Source organism: Lacerta agilis, chromosome 4 (assembly GCF_009819535.1).
Source record: "Lacerta agilis isolate rLacAgi1 chromosome 4, rLacAgi1.pri, whole genome shotgun sequence".
NCBI classification, from domain to species: Eukaryota; Metazoa; Chordata; class Lepidosauria; order Squamata; family Lacertidae; genus Lacerta; species Lacerta agilis.
This window is the reverse complement of record NC_046315.1, coordinates 89,928,893-89,955,175: the sequence shown is the minus strand read 5'-3', so window position 1 is coordinate 89,955,175 and position 26,283 is coordinate 89,928,893. Positions and strand designations below refer to the sequence as shown.

General features: G+C 44.8%; 2 protein-coding genes across 3 annotated transcripts in view; one reads left to right on the top strand and one right to left on the bottom strand.

The window, feature by feature from the left end:
• The window catches only part of UGGT2 (UDP-glucose glycoprotein glucosyltransferase 2), a 79,935-nt gene extending 76,118 nt beyond the window's left edge, over positions 1 to 3,817 (top strand). For both annotated transcript variants that reach the window (XM_033147894.1, XM_033147895.1), the window contains 2 exons: positions 2,063 to 2,207; positions 3,328 to 3,817. In XM_033147894.1, coding sequence (XP_033003785.1) covers positions 2,063 to 2,207; positions 3,328 to 3,350 — 168 coding nt within the window. In that variant the 3' untranslated portion in view covers positions 3,351 to 3,817. The remainder of the gene's footprint in view (positions 1 to 2,062; positions 2,208 to 3,327) is intronic.
• A 1,683-nt stretch (positions 3,818 to 5,500) lies between these two features.
• The window catches only part of DNAJC3 (DnaJ heat shock protein family (Hsp40) member C3), a 35,168-nt gene continuing 14,385 nt past the window's right edge, over positions 5,501 to 26,283 (bottom strand). The window contains exons 5-12 of the mRNA XM_033147893.1: positions 21,762 to 21,914; positions 18,735 to 18,916; positions 17,480 to 17,599; positions 15,894 to 15,999; positions 15,686 to 15,806; positions 11,653 to 11,785; positions 8,377 to 8,525; positions 5,501 to 7,961 (exon numbers count right to left, since the gene is read on the bottom strand). Coding sequence (XP_033003784.1) covers positions 7,807 to 7,961; positions 8,377 to 8,525; positions 11,653 to 11,785; positions 15,686 to 15,806; positions 15,894 to 15,999; positions 17,480 to 17,599; positions 18,735 to 18,916; positions 21,762 to 21,914 — 1,119 coding nt within the window. The 3' untranslated portion in view covers positions 5,501 to 7,806. The remainder of the gene's footprint in view (positions 7,962 to 8,376; positions 8,526 to 11,652; positions 11,786 to 15,685; positions 15,807 to 15,893; positions 16,000 to 17,479; positions 17,600 to 18,734; positions 18,917 to 21,761; positions 21,915 to 26,283) is intronic.

The window sequence follows — 26,283 nt, the reverse complement described above, 5'->3', positions numbered from 1 at the left end:
TTTATAGTAATTGCCCCCTCCCCCAACATCCACAGTGTACATTTTATCCATCCTAAAGGGGGACGCGGGTTGTGCTGTGGTCTAAACCACAGAGCCTAGGGCTTCCCGATCAGAAAGTTGGTGGTTCGAATCCCCGCGACGGAGTGAGCTCCTGTTGCTCGGTCCCAGGTCCTGCCAACCTAACAGTTCGAAAGCACGTCAAAGTGCAAGTAGATAAATAGGTACCGCCCCGGCAGGAAGGTAAATGGTGTTTCCGTGCGCTGCTCTGGTTTCTCCAGAAGCGGCTTAATCATGCTGGCCACATGACCCGGAAAAACTTTCTGTGGACAAACGTCGGCTCCCTCAGCCAGTAAAGCGAGATGAGTGCTGCAACCCCAGAGTCGTTTGCAACTGGACTTAACTGTCAGGGGTCTTTTACCTTTAAAGAAGAATACTGTTGCATGGTGTCTTGAAGGCAGTCCTGCTGTAAACTGTTGGATAATGAGGCATTTCTTCAATGCACGCTGCAATCCACCCTCTGGTAATGTCAGGAGGAGGTACTGAGCACATGTACTTATTCCATGCCCTCCCTCCATTGGTGCTGTGGTCTAAACCACTGAGCCTCTTGGGCTTGCCCATCGGAAGGTTGGTGGTTCGAATCCCCACGATGGGGTGAGCTCCCGTTGCTCGGTCCCTGCTCCTGCCAACCTAGCAGTTCGAAAGCAAGTCAGTGCAAGTAGATAAATAGGTACCACCGCGGTGTGAAGGTAAACGACGTTTCCGTGCGCTCTGGCTTCCGTCACGGTGTCCTGTTATACCAGAAGCGGTTTAGTCATGCTGACCACATGACCTGGAAAGCTGTCTGTGGACAAACGCCTATTCCCTTGGCCTGAAGCGAGATGAACACTGCAACCCCATAGTCGCCTTTAACTGGACTTGACCGTCTAGGGCACCTTTACCTTTTAAAACTGAGCAGCTGAACTTTACACGTGTTTAATCTGCAAGATACAACCCATGCTTTCTTTCTTGGGTCTAGAGAGTCACTCTTCAAATTAATGTGGTGTATCATGGTTCAGTGATTTATTTCTATCCCATGGTGTAAGAGGTGCTTCTCACCTTAGGTAAAATCCCAGTGGCCAGTTGGTGAACAGATCCCATGGAATGGTGGTTCACTGTAACCCTGACCACAAAGACGATCTCTGTCCCATTTGTGCCTGCATGTTAAAACACCAAGAAGTAACTTGACTCACGAGTTGGGCCATTGAAATTAATCAACATGAGGTCCATTAATTTCAATAGATCTAGTACCGGTATAACTTGGTTGACTACCACCCAAGGTTTCTCAGGAAGGGAAAATTGCATAGTAACACTTTGGCTTTTCCAGTCAATCACCTTGATACAGGTCAAGCTTTCTTGGCTTTTCCAGTCAATCACCTTGATACAGGTGTGAATATCTTTCAAGAAGAGCATTGCTATCCAATTTTATATCTGTTCATCAGATCTCCATCTTTAAGAATCAGATTGTCTGCTGTGGACTCCCCATCAGATTCACATTCTTGTGCTTTTGGTGAAGTTGACAGAAGAGCTTGTTTGGAATGAGGCAGTTTTTTTTTTAAAAAAAAGATGAATGGTGGGACTGAGGGCTCCTGGGGGGCTGGTGACAGATGGTTCTGTTTATAAAAAAGAATGCTATCCAGATGTGCAGGCTGCCTAAAGAGCAGTGATTGAAAAGCATGGCATTCTGTTCTCCAGAAATATATTAATGCGTGGATTTTTTTTGCCAACATAATTTGTATAATGGCTGCTGATGTGTCAGCACAGCTACGATTTCTAATTCTGCTATGGAACCAGAATGGTGTGCATTTTAGGGCTTAATGTGAGTCCCATATGGAAGACAGATATGGGAAGTGGGACAACACAAACCTGGGAAACATAGATTTGCTTCCCTGCTATGTCGTCTCTGCCCTCATTTGTGACCCATCCCCAGGGTTTCCTCCATTCTAGCTGCAGGAGGACTGTGCCATGTGACACTTCTGGATCGCAATATCAGACCCATAATCTGTTTGTAATATTTGTATTTCAGTGTAACAATCCAAAAACCAAAGAACCCAAACTAGAGGCTGCTATCAGGATAGTTCCTGAATGGACAGAGTATGATTCTGAAATACAGCAGCTTATAAATCAAATAAAAAAGGAGAAGAAAATCATGAGTCAGTCTCAGCAAAAAGGTGAGGTATAGAAACATTTGCTCATTAAAGACCTTTGGCGGGGGGACGGGGGTGATAGGCAATTAAATGTTGGAACTTATTGCTTATCAGGACTGGTGAATTTGCAATGTTGGGGTCCTCAGAACCACTGGCAGAGGAAAGGGGGTGCAGTGGGTGGGGTTCGCCCTGGGTGTCATCCCTGAGGGGAGGTGACATCACCCCCTTGGGACACTCGCTGCCCCCCTAGGATGCTAGCCCCGCCCCCAGGTGCACAGCATGTGTGCCGCTCCAAGTACCAGAGCAGCTAGCTCCACCTCTGCTCAGAACCATGCAAGGATGCCTTTCTTAATATGTGTAGGTAGGGAGCCCTCATGAGTTCAGAAAGATCATTGTTTCAGAAAATTACCCTCCAACTCAAGGATGGCAATCAAAATGGCAACAAGGGTGTATTGCACCCTCCCTAGGCCCTATGTGTTTGTATATGCCAATAGAGAATGCCAAAAGAATGTTCCCGCTTTCCTATAATGTTCCAATACAGTCCAAGGTAGCTGATACTAGAATTTGAGCTGTTTGCTCTTTTCTTTTCTGGAATGAATATTGTTGTTGTTGAGTCATGTCCGACTCTTCGTGACCCCATGGACCAGAGCAGGCCAGGCACGCCTATCTTTCACTGCCTCCCGCAGTTTGGCCAAACTCATGCTAGTCGCTTCGAGAACACTGTCCAACCATCTCATCCTCTGTTGTCCCCTTCTCCTTGTGCCCTCCATCTTTCCCAACATCAGGGTCTTTTCTAGGGAGTCTTCTCTTCTCATGAGGATTGAATATTACTGCCTAATAAAATCCAGAGATTATCCAAGCCCCTGTATAATGATATTGTCTGTGGCCCTTTTTGTGAGTTAGTTCCAGAAGTAGAACAGCAAGCTCTGGAGTAACTTCTGGTTGTCTTGTTTCCTACGTGAAGGAACCAGCTTGCAATAGAACCACCAACTTGGGCAGAAGATTATGGCTAAGTAACTTAATTGTGATTCTAACGGTGATGAGAAAATGGCACGAAGAAAGTCTCGGCTTTGTTCAGTTCTTGTGTGATCTTGCAATTATTCTGTGTACTCAAATAATTTTTTTGTGTGTTTTTCATTTATAGATCCCAACCATGATGAACTTTAGCACTATTTGAAGAGTGTCCTGAAGACACAGCTACTGGCCATAGACTGGGGGTTAGTGGTAGTTTTTGTGGATGTATGTAAATACTACAGAGATGCTCTATATTTTTAAATAAAAACATCTGACGTTGTATTGAGACTTGGAACGGAATAACAGAGTGGAAAGGAAACCTAGTAAAGGGTGGGCTGTGCAGTTTGTCATTCAATCCGATTGCCTTTCCACTTCCGTCATTTCCAAAGGCATTACAAATTCTGGTGCTACATTTGCCAAGTGCACAATGCTTTTGTTTCACACTACACAAATATTTTGTTGGAGATCTCATGTAATAATTTTAAAGTGTCTGTCTGTAGTAAACAAACAAACACCCCCATCTCATACTTTTCTTTTTAAAGCTCTATTCCATCTTTCCGCAGAAGCTTCCAAGGAGGCTGATCTGAGACAATACTTGAAGTTGCATTGCTTTTTCTGTATGACGTGTCTGCGTGCCTCTTTCTCATTCATGTATGATGTCACTTTTACCGAACTTTACTCTCCTGGTGCAAGAAATCATTTGGGTTCTATTCCGTGGTGGGTTCAGCTCGCCAGCTCAGCAAGGACTGAACCGTCTTGGCACTTGCTAAACCTCAATATTCCCCCTGGGTTCTGAAAGAGATGCTGCGTAAGATCAGCGGCTGCTGCCAGGGAAAACCAAGCGGGAGCCCCGAGTCTCAGCAAGAGCAGCCACTTAAGTGGTGTGGGCCAAGCAAACTGCAACTACCTCCGACGTTACTAAATGAAGGACTTCCTTTGCAGACACAAATCCTCCAACATCCAGTTCCGGTCTGCAAACTTAAAAGTTGATAATCCCTCTTTGCAACTTGTAAAAACAAATGGCTTAGACCCCAGAGGAACTACTGGAACTACTGGATGCTCACTCCTGCACCCCCCCCCAATATACATTTAACCTTCTTTTCAATCTACCTGCCTAAGTTTCCTTTTTTGTTCTCCCAGATAGTCTAGCTGCCCAGAGTGGCTGGGGAGACCCAGCCAGATGGGTGGGGTTTAAATAATAAATTATTATTATTATTATGTTCTTAAATGCTGCTGGGCCCCAAAACATTAGTCTACCTGTTCTGCCAACCTGGGGCAAACATGGCCACTGTTCTGTTTGCTGCCCTGGGTTCCTTTAGGAGGAAGGGTAAGATAACAATTTCTCCTGTCTCAGTTTCATCTATAAATCTATTTAAAAACCAAAATCTTTGTGAGACCCTCATTCAGATGCACCGGATTCCAGTTGATAAACCTTTTCCTGCTTCCACAACACTTTTTGTGACTGTTTGAGAGTCTTTGCTGATACACTCACATTTCTCTACCGCTTCTCTAAAATGCCTCTCTTTGTATAGATTAGCAAGGTGTCTCTTTTGCAATCACTCTTTCTTCCTCAGTCTTATGTTGCTTTGTCTTTTACAATATCAGCCTTGTTACCAGTGACATCTGAAGGCAGCCCTGCTTAGAAAAGTTTTTAATGTTTGAGGTTCTATTGTGTTTTTAATATTTTGCTGGGAGCCGCCCAGAGTGGCTGGGGTATAAATAATAAATTATTATTATTGATGGGCATATGGTTTCCTGGATCCTCCTGATCTTTAATTTTGAGTTTTTATGACACTAAGCCAAACTAATCCATGTCCTTTACTTCCTATCTCTCTGGTATAAAATGATATATCAGGCTGGAACTAGATGTTACAACAAACAATGGACTGCCATCTCCAAATGGTACAATAAGAATTTAACATAAAATAAAAATCAAGTTATTCTCACTTTGTGCAGTAAAATTTACTTCTCTCCTGCTGTGCATCATTTTGATTTCACATCAGTGGCTGCCAATGGCAACACCAGCAGATTTTACTAGATGCTGTAGAGGAGAAACTGAGACAGAGCAGGAGCTGTAAGCCCTCCATGAAACAAATGCGAGGGAGATGGAGCTGTTGCTGTAGAGATTTCTTTCGCAGGGACCGGCGCTGCTTCTATTATCAGTATTATCCCATACCGTGAGACAGTGGTTAAAAAGCAACATTCTACAGTCTCGTCTACTCTGCTTATTGTAAAAACTATGGCAGTTATTTACCTTGGTATTAATCTCACTTCATAAAAAAGATGGCAGCTTGAAACAGATATAACTTAGACACAGCTTTAATCAAAATCTTGTCTTGAATAGTTTGCATCTTTATCTTCAAAACACCTTCTTGGCTTTCATAACGTTTTTTTTAAAAATAGAGCTTTATTCCAAGACATTTCCAAAGTGCACCCACACTGCAATGGTATATATGTTAACTGATACTGGCTGGTCTTTTTTCACTATAAATCGTGCACTGAGGTACTCTGGTTCAATCTAATTTGCAGGCCCTAATTGCACTTCACCCAAGAGCAATGCTAGTAGCTCTCGAAAAACCCAAGGATAGCCCAAAACAACTGAAATAGACACAAATAAAACAAAGGGCCTCTCAGGAACCCTCCCCCATTTCAAACAATAGGCCTAAAAAAGGAATTATTTAAATCACTGTTCAGCATATATGCATAAGAGCTGCCTTTGGCCACACTTTTGACATACTTCCCTTGGACACAGGAAAAGCATTAGGTTGGCATTGGTTACATTACTTAGGAAGATTACAGAGAGCAAGGTCTGATGTGCAGTTCAGATGCATGTGCTCAAAGAAACAATTCCAAAAATCCGTCCTGTGCCAGAAGACGTTATAAATTAAGCCGCCATAGGAGCACTTCAACCATTCAATACTTCTCTGCTGTTTTGAGATGTGCGAGGGAGAATGCGCTAGACCCGAACTGGACATAATTGACATGACTTGGTAACAGCAAATCTAGCAAAAGAAAATATATGCAGAATTTACTCCATGCATAGCTCTCACTTGCAAGAACTGGTTAGCGGTTTGTGGATTACTGAATACCAGTAGTACTGTAAGCTACAACATTAGCGGAGTTACTCTTGAACTTTTGACTCGAGATCTGGAGTGAGAAGGTGGTGAAATTTTTAACTAGACTGCTCTGAGCCCAAAATGCACTAAAGTCATTTCTTAATGCTCAAAAATTGCCTTCTGGAGAGAGGCTAGATTTTTTTGAAAGCCACTTTTGCAGGTCCATCATCTCATTATGAAAGGACTCTAAATTCTGTTTTGAATGCATTTCACAAGTACCAGAGTAATGCTAAATTTAAGGCTATCAGAAATGTCCCAGTTCCTGCAGCAAAGCTAAAATGGAAGTCAGCTTTGGCTTCCTATGACATCAAGTAGCTCAGTGGTTTAACAGAATGAAACAGTGCCTTCTTCCTATGTACCCCCAAATGCTTCTTGGTTATATGCATTAGTTAAGGCAACGAAGCACTAAAAACTGCCTTTTGGAGGGGTCACATTTTCATCAAATTGTAAAACACTGTTGATATCCTCATCCCAACACTGTCATCGTTGACAAGTTTCCTTACACTACACACATCTCTTTCCTTTTTAAGAAAGAAAACCTTCAAGATCAGAACTAGTTCTGCACATTTGGGGCAATGTCTCAGTCGTTCTGCTCAAATGTCAAGCATATGTTGAGTGAAAAGCTCAAAATGGATCTATTTAATTAACACCAACTAAGAATATCATTCTATTTAAGTATCTTTCTGAAGGAACCATAAAAAGAAAAGAGGTTTTAATCCAAATGAGAAAATTGCCCTTGTAAAAAATAAGTTAGAAAAAGCCCAAAAGCCAGCTGCAGTCGTCCTATATTGGAAAAGTAAAGAGTCCTAGTGATGCTTCTGTGGGGAATTATCTTAAGCACTAGAGTGGCTTTTTAGAGGATTTGCATGTTGCATAAAATCCTCCTAAAAAGTAGTATGAGGACAGTTATACCATCTATACTTGGGCCAATCCATATCCTGCTTTGAAGAGGCGGGCTTTGTCATAACCTGAGCTATGTTTACAGGGTGCCTCAGAAGTGTCAACAGCATGCAGAAGTGATGGAGAAGCTCCTCCAATGTCTCCCAAGAAAACAAACTTTTCCTCTTAACAGAAATGAAAACTAGATTGCTTTTCTCACTGTAACGACGAGAAAGCACAAAGTATCCCATCGCGTTCCAAAGGTCATGAAGAGTTTAGTAAAAAGAAGAAAAATTAAAGTGCTTTGGGGAAACAATTGCTTCTCTGGTGTTAATGTGTCTTGAGTTGAAGGTCTCAACCCACTTCAGAATAAGGGCTCCAAAGACTTCCGCAGCCTTCCACCTCTTTAGAGATCAGAGATCTAACACCCAAAAGGACAGAAATAACCAGTACTAACATAACTGTTGTTTGGCTCTCCATTGTGGACTTGCTTACTCTTTAGCCTATCACTGAAAAGCTGGCATTTATTTAAGTTCAAACTCCTAATTGAAATTGTCTAAAAATAAAAATAAAGAGAGTCCTAGAAACAAAAAAGGAAGGCGGTGGGGTTGTTTCTAATTGAAGTGGAATTTAAATTTAAAAGGTCCTCCGGAACTGAACGGGTCAAACCCTTGCCACGTATTCCAGCCTCTGTGGAAGTGGTTTCCTCCGCCTTGCTGGCTTTCTGCATCCAGCGGGTCTTCCCCTGCGTCAAACTTCCTCCGCATCTCTGAAAAGACACACATGTGGCAATGAGCTCTGTAGAATTGGACACATCATCCAACTGGGCTCTAAGGATATTTCATACACATGGTAGACCACTAAAATTTCAAGTGGTTGGATAGCCATGGCATGCCTTCCACCCCAGTTGGCCCTAAATGTCAGGTAATCAGCGTTTTTCACAAGTGGAACATGATTAAGAAACCAGAGGAAGCCAGCCTGGTGCCATCCACATGCCAGCTGCCAGCAAACCGTCACCATTGTGCTAGCTGGGGGCCTGGACACAGTGGCATTGGCTACGCATCTGCAAAGAAGAGAACTGCTGCTTTTCAAATAGAGATGAAAAGCAAAACAAACTTGTTGGCTGCGTGGGTCTATCGTTTTGAGAACGAACAAGTCCCAAAACAAGCTGCAAGCCCACATACCTGGATCAGTGAGGACTTCTTTGGCAGCTGCAATATCAATAAACTTCTTCTCTGCTTTCTTCTTCTCTTCCTCGTCCTGGAAATTATCTGGGTGCCACTGCATTGCTAGCTTTCGGTATGCTTTGACGATTTCTTGTTTTCTTGCATTCCTACAGAGAGTGCGGGGAAAATCAGTTCTCCAACTGTCTTCACGTCAAGGTAACTCTTGAAACACAAGCACACATAGAAACGGGACGTCTTTGCAAGCACCTAAAGCCCTAAAGGGATCATGGGAAGAGCAGTAAGCTCCACCCCCAACATCCCCACAGGAGACATTTCCATGTTGAGTTGGAAGGTTTGAAGGGGCTAAGTGCATTCAGCTAAACAGGATTGGATGCCTCTGCAGGATCAAGCACCTTCTGTTATTATCAGGGTAGCTGATCTTTCAGAGGTATCTTAAATGCATCCTTCTGAATGCACTTAGAAGCCCCCTTCAGACCTAGGCAGTGCATGTGCCTCTCGTGCCTCTACAATTTCTCACCCCTTTGCATGTTACTTGAATACTTCAATAGGACTCAAGAATGTTAATAACCCTAGCCTGAATTCTTTTGGGATTTTTTTTAAAGAGACAGTTTCTCTGGTTATGCACAGTAGAGAAAAAACAAACTTGAGACTTGCACTAGACAAAAAGGGATACATGGGGAGTGGGAAATAAGGGTAACATCCAATTGTGCTAAATCTATATACATAAGTCTATTTCAAACAAACCTAAACAAAACATTAAATTGCTGATGGGCACTAGAGCTGAAGCCAGTTTGATTGGCTGCATGATCAGATGCCTGGCTGTGCTTTGAAGCCCCAACAACCACCTGATGTCTTTATGATGTCATGCGACTGACAGGTGGGCAGCCCATGAGGCGGCTAGTTCCTGACAAAAATGTGGCCTGCAGAGCCAAAAAGGTTCCCACCCCTGCAGTAGAGCGACAGCAATGTAAGAAGCACCTACAGATCCACTGCAACAATTTTTTTATTTTTGCTAATGCAACCTTGTTCCCATTCTAAAGGCCAAGCTCCTCCTTTCGTTTAACCTCCTTTCGTTAAAGTGTGCCATAAACTGTTTACTTTTCATCTGAAGGAAAAGCAGTTGTGCTGTGACAACTGCTTCTTGTCAAAACCAGCTTCTTGTCAAAAGTCTCTCCCTGCTTCCAGCTGCAATTTGCTTCCTCAAGGGGTGCTGCTTGCAGCAAATTGCACTGGTGGGGGGCAAGCATAATTCAGACTGGGGACCCCACACAGCAGCTTTTGCTAAAAGTGAAAAGTGGTCAATTGAGGACAAGCAGAGGGCGAAGAGCAACTCTCTGCACCAAGGCACATCGGGTGAGGTGGGAGAAAGCCTTCCTGCCCAACTCTTGTTGCTATGCTCTTAAATCTGTACCCTTTTAAAGACGGGAGTTTGCACATGAGAGACTGGTATTTCGAGAAGACACTTCCGAGCAATCGCCTTCCTCACTTGCCAAGTTGTTTCAGCCCTTGGTCTTTTATATCATTCTTTTTTCCCCCTTCCATGGCTATTTGCTTTTCTGTAACAGTGGCTTTGTTCTTTGCTTAATACTTCATCCAGCCTTTAGCTAATGAGGCTTTTTGGTGCTGCCTGTTCAAATGAATTTGCTCTCCGCTCAAAATTAACATTGCTTTAGGACGCAGTGTTCCCCTTTGGAGGCCAGAGCTTATCTAATCACGGTTCTCTCCAGTACGTGCATGTTGTTGGTTCTTTTGGATTATCTTTTGTATTGATATTTTAGTTTTGTTATGGCTTCTGGCCAAACAAATAAAAAATTATGTACTTTCCTTAGGAGATTGAAGAAGTCTCTAAAGTATTGTTGCGGGGGGGGGGGGGGAATGCTGTATGTGGAATAAAGAAATAACCATTCATTTTGGTCTCCATAAAAGATGGTCAAGCAACAGTGGAAAGTACACAGTTTTAGGATTAAACATTCAGGAGGACTTCCTCATGGGCTGTGACAGTGGAACAGACTCACACAGAATATGGATGAACTGGATGAACACAGGAATATTAATAAGAAGTTTCTTGTACCCACCCAATCTTACTGGGTTTCCCAGCCACTGGGCGGCTTCCAACATATTATACAGAAACACAACAACACAACAGAACATCACACATTAAAAGCATCCTGAGACAGGGCTGCCTTCAGATGTCTACAAAAGATCATACAACAGGGCGGGCATCACTACTGAGAAGGCCGTCTGCCTGGTTCCTTGTAACTTCACATCTCACAGTGAGGGAATCACTAAACGGCCCTTGGAGCTGGACTTTGGTGTCTGGGCTGAATGATGGGGATGGAGACACTCCTTCAGATATACAGGGCCAAAGCTGTTCGGGGCTTTAAAGCTCAGCACCAGCACTTTGAACTGTGCTTGGAAATGTACTGAGAGCCGAGTGAAGATCCTTTAGGGCCAGTGTTCTATGGTCCCAGGAAGCTGCTTTATACTGAATCAGACTACAGGTCCATCTAGTTTATTGCTGTCAACGCTGACTAGCAGCTGCTCTCCAGGATTTCAGAGAGGGAGTCTCGCCCAGTCCTATCTGGAAATGCTGGAGAATGGATCTGGGATGCTCTGCCACGGAGCTACAGCCCTTTCCCACCCATCAGGGATGCTGTAGTAGTGGATTTCCTGTATTGGCAGGGGGCTGGATTACAGGAGCACTGAGGCACTGTCCAAATCTACAGGACAAGAGCTAAGTGACAAGAGGTCCATGCTTGAGACTGAGAAGATGGCAAGTAAATGAAGCCAGCTTTGGGCACCTGAAAGACTTGTAAAAGGGGTGGGTGGGTGATGTTGTGAGGACCTGGAGAAAAGGCAAGATACAATTGGCAAGAAGTAATATGTAGGCGCGGGTGGCGCTGTGGGTTAAACCGCAGAGCCTAGGGCTTGCTAATCAGAAGGTCGGCAGTTCGAATCCCCACAACGGGGTGAGCTCCCGTTGCTCGGTCCCAGCTCCTGCCCACTTAGCAGTTCGAAAGCACGTCAAAGTGCAAGTAGATAAATAGGTACCGCTCCAGCGGGAAGGTAAACGGCATTTCGGTTCTGGTTCGCCAGAAGCGGCTTTGTAATGCTGGCCACATGACCCAGAAGCTGTATGTCGGCTCCCTCGGCCAGTAACACGAGATGAGCGCCACAACTCCACCCCAGAGTCGTCAGCGACTGGACCTAATGGTCAGGGGTCCCTTTACCTTTACCTAATATGTAGAAACTTGCAGACTATCAAGTACTCACCTTTTTACTCCTAAAATTTTGTAGTAATCTCTCTTCTGAGATTGCTTGAGTAGCCGCTGGGCTTTCTCTAAGCCTTCCAAAATCTGCTGGTCACTGTCACTGTGCTCCTTAGCAGTTTCATAGTCTTGAATAGCTACACATAATAAACAAGACATGCATGCACTTAATGATCTTGCAACGATTAATCTTCAGCAGAGAGGGCTCAATTTCACATTTTAACTTATTCACTGTCTTTGTTTGGAAAATCAAGTCTCAGCTAAGTAAGCCAAAATAACACTCTTCCCTTTGCACAAGCAGCAAAAAAGGTAGATGAATCTGTTTGCCCCCCTCAGGCGGGCAGCTTTGTGGGGAGGCCCTGGGCCTCCCCTGTGAACCAGCCTATTGCAGGCTGGATCATCATCTGGCTGCCGAATTGGCCAATCGGGGCAGGAATTTAGGGGGCGTTCCCTTGGGCACCAACTGACCAGTAGTGGCACTTGGCACTGCACTCAGAGCAGGGATAAATGCCCAGCCTGCAGGGCCTTTTGCCCTCTCTCTTTCTTTCTTTCTCACTCACTGCACTGCACTGGTTCTCCCATCCACCCTCCCTCAGATGTTTTGCAGATGGTACAACCTTGCTATGGACAATGTCGGTTGCCGGATTTAGGGGCCAGGCAAGAATTTTTCCCATCTGGCAAACTGGCTCTGCCATGTGGGTTTTCGCCTACCTCATAGCAATTGTCGCAACTCTGTAAGGCGTACAGGCATTGGGTAAGCCTAGTCTTGGTTGGAGGGGAGGTTGTAGCCTCTGCCTGCCCTTCCACGGGTAAGGGTATCCTGTTAAAAAGATCCAGGAGGAGTGGATCCTGTCCAATACTCAGACAGGGCCTAGGGCCATCCCACTCCTCCAATGGGGACCACTAGGGGGATGCCCCAATTTGATGTAGGTCATAGGGTGTGTGCCCCATGCCCCTGCTGGATTCACTCCCTATGGCCAAACCTTCACACCTGTAACCAATAAAGTTGTGGCCTTATTTGACCCCAAAACCAATATGTCGTGTGTAGTCTAGTTATTTGCACCTTAGGGAAAGGAGTGGTCATGGCTCCTCATTATATTTGTGTTAGGAAACCAGCTTTAAACCACAGCTTCATATTTTTGTTGTTTGGAAGCCATTAACCACCGTTTCTCAGTTTGGATGCAATGGGTAGCTGTGGATAATTGCAGGTTCCTAGCTTGTTCATTTTGTGTGAAAGGCGTGGCAAAGCGGCTGCATACAGGTGCCTAAACCTCATGCCTATCTCAGATTATTAAACTGAGATTTGATCACCTGGTTAGTACTGTTCTATAAAAGCTGAAAACGCAGCATTAGCAATGCCAATTGCACAGAAATATGATCTTTTCCTCACTTAGCTCTCTGCTCCACCTGCTCTGCATTAATTACTTTGTCCTTCTCTTCCAATATCTCCCATTCATTCTCTTATAAAAAACTTCCCCAGTCCTTCCTATCAATGGTTCTTCAGAAATCCAAGCATTGGAATAAGAAGGGGAAGTTAAAACCATACTGAGTACAGGTATTAGAAACCACCACCACTTTGAGTCAATCACTGGAGCAATCCACACAAAACCATTGAGCGGACACTTCAGGTGGTGTGTTTTTGTAAAAATATGAATGTCATTCACTACTAAATGGAACACTTCAGCTTCCGTTTTAGTGTCCTTCACAGTTTTGCGTTTCCTACATAATGAGCCTTTCCCTTTTTGGTTTCTCCGTTTTTAATCTCGGAAAGTCTCATTGTGGATCTCAAGACTTCTGGTTTTTCTAAGTAAGACAAAGCATTTGCATCAGATTATCTTCCAGCAGCTGTTCTCTCTCGGTAGGCATTACATTTATCTTTCTGCTGTTTCTGGGCAAGCCGGCAGGAGATGGTGACCAATTTATATCACTTAAGACACTCAGTGGCTGCACGCAATTCCCTTTTGAAGAAGAACTAAAAAAGTAGTTCTGGTGCCCCAGTGATTTAAAACATCCATCCACCAACAAAGCGCAAATCTGATTACTCTTTTTCATTCTCACTAAGCCAGCCTACTGCGATTTGCCACTAGAGTTCTCTGCCTGCCACTGTCATTTCTTAACACTTTGGCCGTTCACTTAGAAAACCAGCAGGAAACTGCTATTCAGGCCCATCGTAAACACTCTACGGCTACGTCAGAGTTGGAAAGTGAAACTCCTGAGATTCCCCCCCCCCCCATCTTGCAGCTTTATTGCTCTGGTAATGTTAAATGCCGGACAACCTCATCCACCCCTTTAAAGCACGTATTAGAAAATCTCACAATGGATGAAAGAATGCCTGCTGAAAGTTTGCCTTTTTCGTTCATTGCCGCGGGCAACTACAACACACCATGGCTAATGGAGTGAAGATACTTGAATGCAGGTTACATATTGGCAAAGGGAAAGCCAGTGTCGTGTAACAGATAAAAGCGATGGACTGGGTTCAAATCTTCGTTCTGTAATGAAATTCATCAAGTAATCTTGGGACAGTTGCTATCTCTTACCCTGAATCCACCTCAGAGAAACACTGTCGGGATAAAATGGGGGAGAGCACGAAGTGCCGCCAAACCCACATAAGCAAAATAAAGTGACCGATTTAGGGTTTATAACGTACCAATCGGGCACAACATGGCTCTCTTAGTAGTTGCGTGTAAGGAAAGATACAACCCAGGGTTAGATTAAGAAACCTTACAGCCCCTACCATGATCTTGATGATAAAATTCTCAAGTCTCCATTGGTGAAGCTTACTTGATGAAGACATCATGCTCCAATCTACAATGTGTAGATTTAACACTTCGCCAATGTACTTAAACACATAGGACACCCAAGGGCACCCCCAAACATACTTTGAAACAAGGCTTCTTAGAGTTTTATTTTCTCCCGCAAAAGGGAGCTAACTTGCCCTTCCCCCTCAGTGCTGCATTGGAAAAACATACCAATCAGCAACTAGAAAAATGGCGTTGAGTTGACTGTCTTACCTGCCTCTCATACCCTTCCTCAAATGGGCTACCTTTTCCCCTTTTTTAAACAATATATGTATATATTGACACTGTGTGTGCTTTTTTTAAGCAGGAAAAACTAGTTGCAAAGCCACTCTGGGGGCAGAAGGGGGGACGCAGGCTTGGCAACAAGGCTTGGTACCTTGCATACTTTTATCAGACAAAGGTAACTTCATGAGCAGCAGCAACAGCACAAACCCCAGAGAATCCGCACCGTTCAGAGTTGGCTTCTGCTGCAAAGTTTAGAGAGGAATAGCTACGCCTGCAAATAATGCACTGAGCACACTACCACAGTGCCTTGACTGTTCAAAATTAAGAATGTGAATAAATGCACACCAGTCATTCTTAATCCGTTTTCCAACGGGACTGATTTTGCATGGTGGCAAAGGGAACAGCTAGACTGCCCCATGCTGTTCATTTCTATATAAAACCATCCGCTGTCCTTGAATTTTTACCTTTCTCATATAATAATAATAATAATAATAATAATAATAATAATAATAATAATTTGTTGTTGTTGTTGTTCAGTCGTGTCCGACTCTTCGTGACCCCATGGACCAGAGCACGCCAGGCACCCCTATCCTTCACTGCCTCCCGCAGTTTGGCCAAACTCATGTTAGTAGCTTCGAGAACACTGTCCAACCATCTCATCCTCTGTCGTCCCCTTCTCCTTGTGCCCTCCATCTTTCCCAACATCAGGGTCTTTTCTAGGGAGTCTTCTCTTCTCATGAGGTGGCCAAAGTACTGGAGCCTCAACTTCAGGATCCGTCCTTCCAGTGAGTACTCAGGGCTGATTTCTTTGAGAATGGATAGGTTTGATCTTCTTGCAGTCCATGGGACTCTCAAGAGTCTCCTCCAGCACCATAATTCAAAAGCATCAATTCTTCGGCGATCAGCCTTCTTGATGGTCCAGCTCTCACTTCCGTACATTACTACTGGGAAAACCATAGCTTTAACCATAGCTTTAATAATAATTTATTATTACAGTCAAAAACCAGTTCATACCTTCCTCATATTGCTCCTCCAGCAAATACGCTTCAGCCCTGTCTTTGAGAGCATTTACGTTGTCTGGTTCCAGCTGCAAAACTTCTGTGCAGAGCTTGATGGCGTCGACCGACTGCTGGTTCTGAAAAGGGAAGAGGGAACAACCAGGTCAGTGCTTGCATTCATTTCCGACAACAGCAACGAAAAAAAGATGAAACTAAACATTTACCTTTGAGAAGCAGTGGCAGATTCTCTCTTTGGCTCGAGTGGTGTAAACGGGAACTTCGGACTCGGTTTTCATCACGGTCTCATATTTATCAATGGCATCTTGGTACCTAGTTACAGCAGACGACAAACGGTGGTTAGTTTAAACTAGGGACTGGGTGCTTTCAGCCATGGTGGAGTAAAGGGGAGGAAGGAGTGCCCAGGCTCATTTGCGTAGCACTAAACTGGCATAGCACTGCAAGCGAACCAGGCCTTGCTTCCCCCAAGGTCTGGCATTCATTTACCTTTCCTACGAGTGGGTTACAGGGCACCGTGGCATTTGGAGCACATTCTGTGCGCAGCGCATTTCCTGTCTTCCAAAGCTTTGGTCTGATCTTGCTTCCCCCAAGAGCTAACAATCTGACGAAGATTTATTTATGGGCAGCTGCAGCATTTTAATTGCAAATATGCTGTGATCTCCACATTTAAACGCTGAGACATTAAAATGCCGTTTTAAATAAGAGATGGCATTTAGCGCTAAAACTAACAGCCCTGACACTTTAATTTACTGGGGAGATGAATAACTACGTAAAGCTTTCCACAGAGGCCATGCGGTAAACCTCTCTAATTACTCACAAAGCCAATCGATTCCCCATTTTTTTGTATTTATCAGCAACTGGAGTGATAATGAAGCTTTTGCTTCCTCCCCCCTTTGTCATTTCTGCAGCACTGCAAGTTGCAGGCTTACCCACTTCTTGGCACCAGAAGCCGTTTGTGTGTTTATGTGGCCACAGAAAACCCACCACACATTCTCCAATCAATATCTGTGAATTTTTTTAGTGCTGGCCCTCTTATGAGCCCCCTGAAAGGCTGCATAATGACAATCAAACATGCAGAGAGCAATGTTTCAGCCATTGTTCGGGGCTGCGGTGGGGATCCCAGCAATGAGCCTAATCGCAACCGGATCCGTATGACGGGGGAGCCAACAGCTAGAACAGAAACAAAGACCCCTCTGAAATTCAGACCAAGATAACATGGCAGGAAAGGTGGAAACTGGAGCAACAAACCAATGGAAGATGGGCCTGGTGAATGTTTTGGGGGACACCAGACACTGTAGTCTTACTGAACATACCACAGAGCAGAGCAAGGCAGGCACCAAATTTGGGGTGCCATTAAAGGGTAGCGCTTAATTATTTAATGTATCCTCACTGCACTTTTTTTTTCCTGCCAGGGAAGGGAAAAGGGGCTTGAGAGATTTTCCACCTCAGGTGCCAATCTGGGCCAGTCTAGGTGAGGTTAGTAATCTAGATGGGAGACTGCTGTGCGTCTAATATACTGGTACGTATAATAAAATCGAAAAAGAAACCAGAAATTAGAAGGCAGCACAGAAAAAATCCCCAATAAATACAGCTCATGCTGTTCGCATTTGTTGTCTAACAAAAGTGAATGGCATGGATGCATTTTATTTGGGATTTGGCCTAGTAAGGTTCCCACCCAGATAGAAAAACAAAAATCTCCTAGTACCGACCAACCATGATAAGAATCACAGGCCTGAGTTTCTGTCTTCACACTGAAAGAGTTTCACAGAGCACCTAACAATTAGTACCTTACCTGCCTTCTTGGATGAGTTCTTCTGCCGACAAAATCTGTTTATTGAGTTTCTTTACTTTCTTGTAGTGAGAAAAGCACTCCTTATGGTCTTGGTCAAGTTTCAGGCATTCACGCACTTCACTTTTTATAGGGGGGAAAAGAGAAAGGAGGTGGCGAGTCAGTTTTATTCTGTGGACAGCATGCTAGATTTTAAAGACCTGGATTCAAATCCTGCTCCTAAACTCATCTTGTGTGTGTCCCTTCACAGGTCACACTTTCTCAGATTCATTTCCTCCCCTGAAAAATTGGGATATTAAGGGTTTTCTCAAAAGCTTATGGTATATATGTAAAAAGAGGGGTGGGACACAATCTGTTTCCTCCCACTTTGGATACTAGAGTGTTCTTTTCAAGCTAAAAGCTTCTCTGGAGCTAACTAATATAGTCAGTCAGGCAACCCTGGAATTTACATTCTGGGAAGAACTTGTTTTAATCATTTTCTCTCTATGCTTTATTTGCACTGGATTCCCATCGCACTGTTTTCTGAGGTTCTAAAAGTGGGCAGAGATACGAGGGACCGTTTCTGAGGTTCCAAAAAGCCCTTGTGGGTAAAGTGTTCAATTAGCTTTCTGGCATGGGACGTGATGCCTCAGAGAGTTCTCCAAAGAGAGTGATATTTTGGTTTTAGAAGGCAACATTTTGATTGCCCAAAAGCATAGGCTCAAGCACCAGCAGGAATTACAGATGGGCATCATAAGGAACAGGTGGGGTTCTGAACCCTGTGCTTTCCTCCAAGTTAAATGTGGTGGATTTCCTCCACTTTTGGAGGAAAATGGGCAGAGGAGCGGACAAAGGTGCTTTGCTCTTCCTCCTCCGACCTTCTCCCTCAAGATGTGAAGGCCAAAGGGAAAAAGCTGTGAGAAAACTCTTCCTGCCACACCCCACCCAATTTTTCCCAGGCCCCACTTAAGCATTTTGAACCTTTCTTTCTCTCCCACCCCAATCCCAAAACCCAAAATAAGATCGGAGGCAAGTGTTGCTGGGGGATTTTCAATGAGGAAGCCATAGGCTTGAGAGAAATAAATGTTTCTCTGAGCTATTTCTCCCCAACATATGTCTCCCAAGCTCCTACGATACCTTGGCAAGCAGAGATTTTGTTTCTGCCAAGGCAAAGCGTATTTCCAACCTGTGCAGATTTTTTTTTGGGGGGGGGGAACCCAACTTACTTCTGTGGAGACTTTTTTATTTTTGTCCTTACATGTAATAATAGTAACCTTACCTCAAAGACATTTCGTGGTCTCCCAGCTGATAGTATATAGTGCTGATCTTATAAAATGCGTCGGTGTTATCGCTCTTCAATTTGGCAGCAGCTTTTAAATCACTAAGGGCCTTCCCAGGCTCTCCTTCCTTGATGTAACATTCAGCTCGAAGCTCCCGCATCTCTGTAGCCCAAACACAAACCTTGAGAAACCAAAAATGAAAGCGAGACTTTGGTCCAAAACGTTTGTTGTTGCATTTTTATTTTTACAAAAAGGACGATAAATGTACTTTGATGGCGCCTCTATGGTGAGGCAAAGATCCATCTCTACACACATTATGAGATTATTGGGTTGCCTTTGTTTGTGTTTTTATTATGCATTTTGAGTTTTTTATATTGTGATTTTATGTTGTGAGCTGCCCTGAAATCTACAGGTATAGGGTTCATTTAGTTAATAATGAACAACAACAACAACAGTGGGCAGCACACAGAGCAAGACCCATTAAAAACAATGTTTTTGGGTAAAGGGACTCCTGACCGTTAAGTCCAGTCGCAAAAAACTCCGGGGTTGCGGCGCTCATCTTGCTTTACTGGCCGAGGGAGCCGGCGTTTGTCCGCAGACAGCTTCCAGGTCATGCGGCCAGCATGAGTAAACCGCTTCTGTCAAACCAGAGCAGCGCATGGAAATACCATTTACCTTCCCGCAGTACCTATTTATTTACTTGCACTTTGACGTGCTTTCGAACTGCTACATTGGCAGGAGAAGGGACTGAGCAACGTGAGCTCACCCCGTCGCAGGGATTCAAACCGCTGACCTGCTGATCGGCAAGCCCTAGGCTCTGTGGTTTAGACCACAGCGCCACCTGCATCTTTAGTGGGTGCTTAAACATTGTGCCTGTGTGGCGAGACTGGGGCCTGTGTCTAACTAACAAAAACCCATCTGATTTGTAAGCATTTATTTAAAGACGATGCCATTATATAAATCTATGGCGTAACCTGTGTTCCGGTTGTCTCATGCCTCAGAAAGGCTATTGTAGAAAAGGTTCCCAAAAGGGGCAAGCAGAATGATCACGAGGTTGAACTCCCTTATGAGGAAAGCTTTCAACAGTTGGAGCTTTTCAGTTCACAGGAAAGTTGAGCAGGAGGAAGCATTGTAGAGGCACATAAAATAATGCAAGTTGGAGAGAAAGTTGGAGAGAGAAAACTATCCTCCCTCTTATAACACTGGAACTCAACAGATGTCAGGAAACCCCCCTCCCCACGGCCGGTAGCATCCCAGGATCGTTTGCAGTACAGGGAACCACCCCCGTTGTTCAGCAGTTCGTCTTCCCCCTCCTCGGGAGGAAGCGACCATTCCTCCAGTGGGGAGGGGGAGTTGGAGGCAGGAAGTCGGCGCAGGGGCTGTGAAGGGATCGCAGAGCCTGAGCACCAAGGGGGAAGCGGGGAACAGGGACAGTTTCCCGTGCCCCGAGTTCGCAGACAGGAAAGACGTGGAAGGGGGAGGCGGGGGTTTAGAATCCCGTGCCTCTTTTGCTGGACCAAGAACCGGAAGGGTTCATTCCCGGACTCTGCGGAGGGATGAGATGGACGTTTGAACTTTTGCTCCACTGTAAATATCTGCACAATAAAGAACTTAGTTTTTAGAAGCTCTGCGTTCGGCTGATTTCTCATGAGCAACCACTGAACGCCCTGACAACAGACATCCAGTGAAGCTGCAAGGACTTCTTTGCAAAGTTAGTAAGTTAAAGCAGGGAATTTGCTCTCACTGGGTGTGGGTGGTTTTTTCAAAGAGTAGACAAATTCATTGAGGATACGGCTATCATGGCTACTAGATGTAATGGCTAAGTTCTACCCCCCCACTAGCATGGGCATGGCAGGACATCCACCTGTCCTGTTCTAGAACCGAGCTCCCTGCAATGTGATTGGTCAGTTTGAGGAAGCCACGCCTATCTCTCAGCCGGGTCGCTAGAACGCGCCACGACATCTTCCAAGTGACCTCAGCGATCATTTCAGTTTAAAATATTCTGATTATTTCTACTCTAATAGTTAAGTATTTTTTATTTATTTACTCGATTGGGGGCATGTGGTGATATCGGCCCTTTAAGACTGGTTTGTGGGAACGGGAACCTCGGAAATACGGAGCTTGCATACAGCTGCCTCCCGTTAAGGCATCACGGCCGGTGCCACAAGGTCATTGGGTGTAAAAGGTGAACGCCATGGGGGGTGTTATTGGGTTGTTTTTATTTTAATTAAGGACAGATCCTGAAGTTGAGGCTCCAGTACTTTGGCCACCTCATGAGAAGACTCCCTAGAAAAGACCCTGATGTTGGGAAAGATGGAGGGCACAAGGAGAAGGGGACGACAGAGGATGAGATGGTTGGACAGTGTTCTCAAAGCTACTAACATGAGTTTGGCCAAACTGCGAGAGGCAGTGAAGGATAGGTGTGCCTGGCGTGCTCTGGTCCATGGGGTCACGAAGAGTCGGACACGACTGAACAACAACAACAAATTGTGGTTTTTATGTTGATCTTTTCTGTGAACCGCCCTGAGACCTATGGGTATAGGACGGTATTTAAATTCAAATAAATACCTAATTTATTTGTTGAGGCAGTAATCAGTGGTGAAATTTCAGCCATTCAGGCACTTAGCCAGATTCTTACTATGACCTCAAGCTGAACTGATCTGAGGACTTGAGTTACAGTGGTACCTCTGGTTATGAACGGGATCCGTTCCGGAGCCCCATTCATAACCCGCGACGTCCATACCATGAAGTGCCGCGCCTGCGCATGTGCGTGACGCGATTTGGCGCTTCTGCGCATGCACATGATGACACCGCACACTTCTGCGTATGCGCGGCGAACCCGGAAGTAACCCGTTCCGTTACTTCCGGGTCGCCGCGGTGCGTATCCCGAACGTACGCATCCCACAGTGTACGTAACACAAGGTATGACTATATATCAAAGTAGAGTTTGTTAAGAGGAGCTGCTCAACTGCCACCTGCAGAGCCCACAATTATTTCTTGGCAGCCGTTTCCCCTCTGAGACTTACATTCAGAATTTCATCCAAGAGACCGATAACGGTGTAATAGTCCCCCGTGAGATATGCTGACTGCGCTTCGGAATGTAGGCGCTGCATCTCAACAGACTTCATCAGCTGGGTGCGAGCTTCTGTGTCTTCCTTATCGCTAGGATTAGACTGAAGCTGCAAAAACGAACAAATAAAGACAAAGAACAGTTACACCTGAAACAGAGGAATTCCACAACCCATCATCTACCGTGCACAAAGCAAAATGATGCCACTGAATTCCTTTGGGGAAATTCTTGGGACTTGATAGTCACGACTAACTTAAAACTTACGGTAACTGTTTTCAATGGGTCTTTAGTAAACATGACTAAGTCTGGATATTACCCCATAAATAAAAAGATGAAGAACCTGCAGCTGTTCAGATGTAGTTGAACTCAAAATTCTACCATCGCTAGCCTTTATTTTTGGAGGTCAATAATCTCTAGAGGCCATCAGTTGTAGGATTTAGATTTTATTGTTTTTTTGTAATATGGGGCCAAGACTTGCTTTGAATGGATAACAACACCCCTATATTTAATGTCCTCGATCCCAAGATTTTACTCGCCATCTGAACCAAATTGGTTCAGCCAAATCAACTGATATGCAAAGTTTAACAAAAGCTTTGTTTAGAAAAGACACACTGCTTCACACAATTATATAGAGAATGTGAAACAAAAGAACACAAGCTGCAGGGGAAACACAGAATAAAAAGGCTCCTTTCACCTCCAAAGACATGGAAATTTGCTAGTAATAGAGACAACCTGTCAGCTTGGATCCCAGCGGCTAATCCAACCAAATAATTCAACATAGCAAAGCACACATCCCTCCCACAGACTATTTCACTATAATGGCTAAATAAGCTGTTGGGAGAATACTGTAGTGTTAGAAATAAATTATGTGCATAAAACAAGGCAAAAGGCATGTTTTATACAGAAGGTCAGACTACTGAATTTGGGGTTGAAGTAGGGAGAGAGGGAATAACTCCAGGATATTAGAGTAGAAAATGTTATTTATTTTAAAAGAAAATGCATGTAACATATTGAAATTTCAATATGCATTGTTAGGAATACAAATATAATTTCTAAACAAACCAAATGCTCCTTAAATCCGCCGCCTATCGTTGAGAAGGTCTGACCTTCTGATGAAACATCATGAAGCATTCCCTTTGGACAGCAGATTCCAGAGGGGATACAGTTTACATTTCTCCAGCCTCCTCCTCTGTGCATCATTTAACACAAGAAAGGAAAAGGCAGAAAGGAAAGAAATCGAGAGATTGAGAGAAAGAGAGGGGTGATGGAGGGGAGGGGGGGAGAAGTGCCATTATACTCCAGGTGCAAAAAAGCCCAGGGTTGTCCCTGTCATCCAGAGTTAGCTGATGAATGGAAACAAGCAATCACAAACCAATTAAAAGGAGGGTTGCCGTCGTTGCTATTTTCTGACATGCAGTTTCAGTTCTTCAGTCATTTTAGACTGTGAGCCCTGCACACAAGGCAGGGCCTGTTTACTTTTGTCTCCGAACCATTCCTAGTTTATCTGACACTTGAACAAATAATAAAACGATGATTAAGTTCCCCCACGTTCGGGACGTGCACTCTTAAAAGGCGTCTTTAGCCTTTTGATTTATGAAAATATATTTATCATGATTACGGAAACACTTGAGCGCTAACAAGGAAGCAAACAAGGCCATACATCCTCCTTACCTCCCATGCTAGTGAAATCAGCGAGCGAGTCCAAGAGGAACAGAAAGGGAAAGGTACACACAAAAGTGGCATTGAGGAAGGGAAATAGGAGGAGAAGAGGTCAGTCAAATGGTAACAGGCAAATGTGTCACGTTCCTGAGTTTCATTCCAACAACAGCTGCAATATCTTCATAGGAAACCTGGTGCCCTTCAGATGTTCTTGGACTCCAACTCCCATCCGCCCCAGTCCACGTGCCAAATGGTTAGGGGTTTGGGGAGTTGTCTTTCAATAAGTTAACCTGTAGATATTGCGGAGGGGAAACGCTGGCTGGTGCTGATGGAACTGGAATCCAACAACATCTGGAAAGACAGACGTTTCCAATCAGGGCCGTCTCAGAGGCTGGGTGGCGCGGTGCACCAGGGCGCCAGGCCCCCCAGGGGTGCCCCCGCGAGCCCGCCGACATACCGGGCGCTCCCTCCCCAACCCACTCGCCAAGCTACAAGCCGGCTGCCCTCCGGAGCCCCAGCTGGAGTGCGCGCCGCTCCAGCGCACGCCCCTCATCCCCCACTCGCCCACCTCCCTCCCGCGCTGGCCGCCCCTCGGGGGATGAGGGGCGTGGCGCTGGAGCGGCGCGGGGCTTTGCGCGCCCTTCCCAGCGCTCCAGCTGGGGCTCCGGAGGGCGGCCGGCTTGCAGCGCCACGCCCCTCATCCCCCGCTCGGCCACCCCCCCTCCCGAGTGGCGGCCAGCACGGGAGGGGGGTGGGCGGAGAGGCGGCCCACCGGGGGCGCCGAGGGATCGTCGCGCCAGGGCGCCCGATCCCTTTAAGACGGCACTGTTTCCAATCCCTCTCTTGAAGAGCAGTGTTTCTCAAACTTCGGTTGAACTACAATTCCCATCATCCCTAGCTAGCAGGACCAGTGGTCAGGGTTGATGGGAGCCATAGTCCAAAAACAGCTGGGGACCCAAGTTTGAGAAGCACTGCTTTTAGAGGATAAATCGCATGCCTAGCAGCTGGTCGAAAAGCATGGGGAAATGGGGTAACAAGAATCCAGAAAAACCCTGACATACTGATGTTCAGGGGTCCCTTTACCTTTATATGGGACAAGAGAACTGGGGAACATCAGCTTTTCAGACCATACCCATTGAAGTTACAGTCCTATGCACGTTTACCTGGAAGTAAGCCCCACTGACGGGGTTTACTTCCAATTAGACATAAGATTGTGCTACAAGAGATTTTGCTCCTACATCCCAGCACATCAGTGACATCCAGTTTGCATCACCCACCACTTGTCTGCGTGGTCACTATGCAATATAAATGGTCTAATATTTACATCGCTTATGGGTCTGTAGGCTTTTTAGTGGCCTCCTGTCTCTCTCAGGAAATTTACCCTTTTATAGAAAATGCCATACTAAGAAATCACCACCAGGATAGGGGATATCCATCAAAAGTTTGTCAACTTAAGCTTTCTAGCCATAAAAATAATGATGCCAGCAGAACTTGTGGCTATAAAAAATATACTGCAGTGACCTCCCTATAGCAAGCTAATGTAGGTAATAAAAAAAATCATTTAGTACAGCTTAATTAGCAGTTTAACAACAGTATAAAATAGACGAGATGGAAGTGGTCAAACTGCTTTTAAAAATTATCTGCGTGTGCATCTCATTTCTGCTTTATGAATCTATTTGCTTTGTTAAGCCAAAAACACAGCGACATGTGTTGGGTTTAACAATTTGTCATACTGAGCTTCATCAGCTTGCATTTCTGGCCTGCATATTCCTAAGGTTGGTGTCATGTAATTTATCAGTTTTTCATAGCTAACCAATCTTATAACCCACAGTGCAACATTTAAAAAAAAATCCATAAAACACCAGCAGGCACATTAGAAGTCGTTTCATCAATTTCTGAAAGCAGATTTTTAAAAACCTCACACACACAAAGCAAATAATTCAAAAGAAACAACAAATTCAAAACTTAGGATTTGTGTGGGGTCCCCCCCCACTCTTTTCTTAAACTGCTTTGAGAATCAGGGCTTCCTATCAACCTAAACCCAAACCCCAGACACCCACACTTTAACAAACAATGCCATTCTATGTACATTTACTTAGAGGTAAGTCACACTGTATTCAATGGAGCTTAGTCCCAGGTAAGTGTGCACAGGATTGGCCCCTAACACCAATGATATGTTTATCATTTGGTCTGCCTACACTTGGTAACTGACAGCTATTAGCCCCGTTTATGGGTTGCTCGTGTTTGGCACTCCAGTGTTGTGGTGAAGTGGTTGGAGTGCCAGGCTAGGACCTGGAAGACCAGGGTTCAAATCCCCACCCCACCCCTCACTGGGTGCCCTTGGGCCAGTCACTGCCTCTCAGTCTACCAGAGGTCAGCAAACTTTTTAAAGCAGGGAGCCAGTCCACTGTCCCTCAGACCTTGTGGGGGGGCCGGACTAAATTTTTTTTTTGGGGGGGGGAGAATGAATTCATATGCCCCACAAATAACCCAGAGATGCATTTTAAATAAAAGCACACATTCTACTCATGTACAAACACCAGGCAGGCCCCGCAAATAACCCAGAGATGCATTTTAAATAAAAGCACACATTCTACTCATGTACAAACACCAGGCAGGCCCCGCAAATAACCCAGAGATGCATTTTAAATAAAAGCACACATTCTACTCATGTAAAAACACACTGATTTCCAGACCATCCGCAGGCCGGATTTAGAAAGTGATTGGGCCAGATCCGCCCCCCGGGCCTTAGTTTGCCTACCTCACATGGTTGTTACGGGGGTTAAGTGTACACCAGGAAAAAGCTGGGCTATAAATGC